General features: G+C 34.5%; 1 protein-coding gene across 1 annotated transcript; it reads left to right on the top strand.

Moving 5' to 3' along the window:
* Nucleotides 1-2,000: 2,000 nt before the first annotated feature.
* LOC134276763 (piwi-like protein 1) lies at nucleotides 2,001-6,295 on the top strand (the record flags this gene model as incomplete). The annotated part of the gene is made up of 5 exons (XM_062759049.1): nucleotides 2,001-2,157; nucleotides 4,616-4,747; nucleotides 4,916-5,054; nucleotides 5,561-5,775; nucleotides 6,171-6,295. Coding segments are annotated over exons 2-5 (590 nt in total), but the record flags the coding sequence as incomplete, so codon positions are not given.
* Nucleotides 6,296-6,972: the final 677 nt, after the last annotated feature.

The following is a 6,972-nucleotide window of genomic DNA, read 5'->3' as shown; positions in this document are numbered from 1 at the left end:
CCATTCCTTTTTTTATTATTTTTAAGAAGCCAGATATTTAGATTAAAACGAGCCGAAGAAAGGGCAAAATGTCTTCAATGCAGGGATTGGGGAAGGGGTGGGTGGGTGGGGCTTTGGAGAGACTTTTTAGACCATTGCGCCATCTACAATGTAGATAACAATCGCTCCTTGTACATCTAGCGTCTTTTATGCTTGAATATGATAGTTTGTTTTTAATTTTTTTTTTAATTTAGTTAATTTGTTTTTTACTTCAGTACGTTTATGGAAATTACTTTTTGGTTCAGCATTAGTATTAAGATCTTTAAACAACACTATTTGTCGCTTTTAAACCTGTGTATAAATAAAACTTCCATTGATACCGGTACTTCGCACAACAATCCCAAGAAAACTATGGGGTGTATACACCCCGCGCACAACATGTTGCATACACTCCGGACACAACATTGATTTTACGTCAATATCTTTATATACGAACTGTTTTATTTACAGACAATTTGTACAAACGTTTATATTGTAAACATGTATTTAACAATAATATAAAAATGACGATAAAGCAAAGCTTTGTTCTAATATTCGATCATTAACACAATGTAGCGTCAATCTTGCTCCGATCCTCGGAATTGTGTTGAGGTGTTTGATGAAACTAGAAGGTGTCCAGTGGATTCATAGGTATCCATATACTCCTTAGATAATGCTTTCTTCCGTAGGCATATGCTTTCTGGCGAAAAATGACCGTAAATTGAGAAAATGGACAAAGAACGTACATTGACCCCCTTTCTCTCGCTTCGGAAGCATACACCCCGCGCACAACACAGCATACACCCCGCATGTTGGGATATACGTGGTGGTTTATCATAGTTTAATATTTTCATTTCGTTTCGATTTTTAGTTTCGTTCGTTTCGATTGGTTTCGTATCGTTTCGATAGGTTTCGTTTCGTTTCGATTTCGTTTCGCAGTTTACAGGTACCCTGATAATTAACGCATCACAGTTTCATATGAAAAGTTGATAATAAAAAATTCCGGAAACGAAATGCAGCCGTTTTCATGAATAAGCGATTGACTTATGTAAACATAAATTCAGGCACGTAGCAACGAGGGGGGAGGGGAGCATTTTTTTAAAACATAACTTTTACTATTGAAATGTTCATTGAAAGGCTGTTTGCCCCCCCCCCCCCCTTTGTCTGCAGCAGTGATAAAGGGTAATGATATAATTAGTTATTGTTTGAAGAAAATTTTACACTGTAAGAAGTTTGGTGTTGTAAAAAGTTGACCTCCACCTCCACCCCCCTCGAAGTAGGATTTTCGAGTGTGGGCAATTTTTTTTCCAGGTGACTAAAAAAAATTCGCTGGCTGCCCCCCCCCCCCCCCCCCCTTTCAAAAAACGATACTACTTCACTGAATATTATGGAAGTATTCCTGTCAGAGATCGAAAATGTAGTTTTTTTCAAAATTCAGTTCAATGTTTATTATTCAGTTATACATTAATATTAGAATTTAACGTTTACTGCATAGGAATTAATAGTACATCAAATTTATGGAAGATATACATGCAACTCCTTTCACACTTGAATCATGCACTGTTCAAAAAAGAACTCGCATACATATATCCAATAAGAATATTCTTTCGACCCCATGTGACGAATGAAATTAATGAATAAATGTTTTATTCATTTAGTACAGAATATCATGATGATATTACGTTCTGCTTCAGCTATAGGTAAGACATTTTTAATTCATGTTATTATATATATGGTTGGATCGATTCGCTTCAGTCAACATTTATTAGCAGGATATGAGACCGAAGAATTTAAGATGGATTAACTGATGTCAGAAACCTATAAGACCAATGACACCACAAATTAAGGTAAATCAGGGTTTAAATATTACAGGTGTTTACAGGTGTTTATCTAGTATTTTTTTAAAAACTTTATACAGCTACATCTGTATTCCCGCGTTCAGTATATGCAGTATACAAGCTCCTAGTGTTTGTGTTTATCCTCTCGAAATAGATTCGACCTCTAGAAACTTTGGCCAGTTGTTGGCCACATGGAGTGTCTGATTTAACCGCCCGCCATTTTGTATTAATCATTTTCCTTTCACCATTCGTTTTCCCTCCTTTGTCTGCCATCGCCATGAAAAACTGACGGCACAAAGAGGTAGGTGTAAAAGTCAAGTTTTTTTCTTCTAAAACCATGAATAACAGAGCAGTAGATTAAAATGCACAGTGTAATTATAGTATTGGGTGGTCAAATATTTAGTTTGGAGCACATGTACGTGGTGCATGGTCATAAATTTATTAATTTCCGGCTGGACATTATTATGGACACTGATTGTAGGACAGGTGGTCACATCAAAGGTAGATAATCATAATGTTCCTAGGACAGTAGGATAATTGTGTATAGACTAACAAACCTCGCTAAGCCTGTGCTTAAAAGTAAAGAGATTAAAAATATCTGTAACAAAACTAACATGTTTCATTTGATTTTTTATGGTTATCGATTACACCAGAGACATAATTATGTACGTACATGATTGATATTATATGTCTCTGATGAGATGTAAACATGTCTAGCGCAAACTCTTGATTGGACTGATTATTATACCATGTTAATATACTATGGGTTAAAATTTATTCCCGAAACAAGAGCCTATGGTTGGAATATCTAGCAAGAGCTTGAAATAGCAACGGAGCTTAATTTAGCTATTCAAAATAGATTAATAAAGCTATGTATTTGTGTTTTATTTTCCAAAAAAGAAATTGACAATTAAAAAACCGTAAGTATATATTTAATTTAAATTGACTTTGAACATAAATTATTATAGGCTATCAAATAGCCATATCCGAAATTAAATTCTAACATTGCAGCTGTTGAATACTTTTAAGTAACAGTTGACTTCAGGGGTGTGATGGAAATCCATAATTTTTAAAAATGATGATTCTAGTCATTAAATTGATTTTTAATAATGATGGAAATTCATTTTTTTTTTTTAGAAAAATGATGAAAAACAGTCATTTCTATCTTGAAATTTATTTTAGAAATAGAGTTACCTCTGATATTAAAAATGAGCTGATCTGATGATCATGAATATTTAGATCGAGTGAGGATCTCGTTAGTTTTACGGGGCGCGCTAAATTAACTTGTCAAGATGTTTCTCTACACAAGGGTCTATGGCAGTATAGTGTACTATATTTAATTACTGTAGTAAATGGGTTGGAAAAATTGACTTGGGAATAGAAATATGATCAAAAGAAGTCATTTTTACAAAAATCAGAAGATCATGTACATTATATACTTAGAAGAAATGACCATTATCCATCATTTTTAAATATTATGGATTTCAGTCACACCCCTGACTGATTAATATGAATTTCAATTTTTTTGAGTAACTGCATGTACAATAAATGAATAATAGTAGGTCTGCTCTATGTGCGGTGAGACAGTTGGACTAAGTATGATTGATTTACATTGTGCTTTAATATCTCATTGACCTTAACTGACCTCCTTTATAATCAACTGCTCGATATTAAGAAAAAAAAAAAACATCTGACAACAACTCTGACATGCTTACTTGGATTTTTTTTCATTTTTTTAGCTCACCTGAGCTGAGGACTCAAGTGAGTTTTTTGATTACATTTTGGCCAGTGTCCATCTGTCTGTCTTTCCATCTGTAAACCTTTCACACATTTTCAACTTCTTCTCAAGAATCACTTGACTAATTTCAACCAAACTTGCCGAAGTATCCTTAGGTGAAAGGGACTCAAGATTATAAAAATAGAGGGCCAAATTCCTTTCCAAGGGGAGACAGAAACTAGTGAAAAATTAATGGCATCTTTTGAAAATCATCTCAGAACCACTGGGCCAGGAAAGATTAAACATTTAATATTAAATCATGACCAGGGGGGGGGGGGGCATCAATAGACAATCAAAGTTTTATATAGGAATATATAGGAAAAATCTTCAGAAATCTTCTTCTCAAGAACCACTGGGCCAGGAAAGATGAAACTCATAAGTACTACGATTCACCATTCAGAAAATACCTGTCTTTTTATTACTCACCTATAAGTCAGACATAGACTGTTGGACTAAAATTTAACTCCCAAAATACTGACTTATAGGCGAGTATATACGGTATATTGAAGCATCCCTAGGTATAGTGTAGATGCAGAATGGATAACATTATGACTCCAGATGACTATATGCCAATGAATAGTACTGTGTCAATACATAAATTGAATTGATTGAGTATCTGATCATGAGTGGTCAGCAATCAATCGCTTAATATAACCTGAAAACTTTTAGAATGCAAAGTCTTTCAAGAAGTCACAACTTGGTGAATAAATTTTCATGCAATGTTTTCAAAAGGGTTCAAGGTTGAATTATACTGCACCAAGGTGAGACTTTTTATGGAAAATAAGTGTGACCAAAAAACTATTTCAAACTATATAGCTTAATTAAGGGATTGTGATGGACCTGTTAACCAATAAATAGCGTGTGTTTTAAGCTAGCTGTTTCTTAAATTAATTTATTGAGACAATTTCAAGTAGCATCAAGACACGATCTAGACAATTAAGTTTTAGATATCCACAAAAACTATTTGTCTTATAATTTTCAGTTTTGAATTGAAACAACTAAAATGACAGGAAGAGGGAGAGCGCGTGCTAGAGGGAGAGCAAGAAGAGCAGAAGACAATGAAATTCGGAGGCCAGGTGAACAGAGCACACAGGCCCAACAGTCCCCAGTACAGGTAAATGTCAGAGCAGGCCAGGTGACCATATTGTCGAGGCCCAATAGTCTATTTGTATGGACAATTATTTATAAATACTACAGGAGTTTCAAGATGACTCAGTGTGAACAAAAAACTTTTCAAATGGGAAACCCCTAAAGAATTTTTTATTTGAACCACTTCTTTTAGATGGAAGGTGCTCAAGCTGGTCCTCAACGTTCTATGAGAGGTGCCCAAGCTGGACCTGAGCAGGCTATCAGAGGCTCTCCAGCCCAATTAGAAGATGCGAGAAGAGGAATTGGAAATCTGCAGATTCAGAGATCAGTTGGTGGGTGATAAGAATGAGAATAAGTATAGGCAGTTAGGCACATTTTTGTCCGGTTATGTAAAGGTTCTTCCCTTGTAATTATAGGTGTTTAGGGAATCTTAATGTGTTCTTTTGCCCTAAGAACAAGGAAAACATTCCACCTGTACACTTGCCTTCTACCGTACATCATTTTTTTTTTCGCGATGATCTATTTTTATGCATTTTTTGCGACCATTTTTAATTGGAAAACTATAAAGCATGCAGAAATTACGTCAGCTATAATGTGACATAAAAACATTATCATTTGAATCTAAAAAATTATTATTCGTAAAAAGTAATTTAATACGCAGAACAAAAACTATACTAATCTACCCCTTTTTCGCAAAATTTCCAACACACACACAAAAAAAAACGGATATAGGGTATTAGAGGTGAATGTACTGGTAGTTACAAGCAAACCAATTAGTGTCTTGTGTCTTATTGAGATCTTGCTTTCAGTTTCTATTTTATTTCTGTTGGCTTTTTAGGTCACTCGGGACAGCCTGTTGAGCTGATGGCTAATTATTTCCGCCTTACGGAGAGTAAGAACTGGATCTATTACCAGTACCATGTAGATTTCAGTCCGCCTCTGGACTCCACAAGAATGAAGAAGAAGGTGTTTCATCAACTTCCACAGTTTAGGAAGAAAACCACTATCTTTGATGGAGGAATACTTTACCTGCCTCAAAGAATGCCAGATAAGGTACACTATAAATATATTTTTGTTTGGTCTGTGTACAATATGTACAACATTTGGCAAAAGCTGATTTTTGAACAATTAGTTTGTGTTCATTTGATTTAGCATTTTCTAAATTTGCTTTTTATGAAGATACTGTTTACAGGGTCATTTTTGCCCCCATTTTATTTTTGCTTTTGTTTTTTGCCGTAATCAGAAAATAGGCAAATTAAACGGGACAAAATTTGCTAGTGCAAAATAGTGGTAATAAGATGGTAAAAATAACCTGGTGTATACAGTATATATATAAGACATTCATCGACGTGTTTGATTTAGAATAAGCTGCTTTCTGCAGAAAATACTTATTAATTAGAATACAAAGGCAGATGTAATACCTTTACTGTTTTTGTTGGCTGTTTCAGGTCACAGAGGTCACTGTGGGGTCACCAGTCGATAACTCACCAATCAGGGTGACCATCAAAGAGACCAGAGAGATGTCCGGGGCTGACCCAGAGACCGAGAAGTTGTACTGTGTCCTGCTAGGAAGGTGAGACTTATTCTACCATTGGCAGTGCTGTAGTTCATTACCTCCACCTTTTTAAGGACTGTCTGATCCCAAATTTGTCGTTATCGCATACATTTACGAGGGTCATTCAAAAAGTTCGTAGACTTTTGTCCTAACTTTTTTATTTAACGTCATATTATATCCAAATTTGGTACAAATATTTTAACAACTGATTCATGCAAATAATTTGAGTTAAAAAATTGGAATTTTTCCTCATATTTATTAAAATTACCAAGGATTTAGAACAGTAAAAATGGGGTCACGGAGTACCGTCAAAATTGAGTAATTTTCTAAGTTTCACTTTATAGTATTTACAGCTATACCTCTAATAAATGGAGCTGAAACAAAATAAAAGTTACATGTTTAAATAAAGTATTGCTGTATTAATTAAAATGAAATCAGGTTGTGTAATATCTCGTTCCATTTAAAAGATATCAGCTTCTAAATACATATGGACTTGATTAAAAAAGGCAAAAAACCATGACGTTGGAGGACGTCACGGAGCAGCAAGTAGCAATAAAATTAGACTTTACATTCGGGAAATTTTTTCTACAAGCTTAAAAAATCCTTATAAATCAGGATCTGTATGAAAAAAAAATCTGTGTATTTGTATTAAGTTGAAAAAAACAATTTTTGAGTGGTAGCGAGTTTTAATCGGA

The sequence above is a fragment of the Saccostrea cucullata genome, unplaced genomic scaffold (assembly GCF_032062105.1).
Source record: "Saccostrea cucullata isolate Sc308-1 unplaced genomic scaffold, CSIRO_AGI_Scuc_v1 ctg7211, whole genome shotgun sequence".
In the NCBI taxonomy this organism is placed as follows: domain Eukaryota; kingdom Metazoa; phylum Mollusca; class Bivalvia; order Ostreida; family Ostreidae; genus Saccostrea; species Saccostrea cuccullata.
Note: the sequence above shows the minus strand (reverse complement) of the source record. Positions and strands in the feature narration are given on the sequence as shown.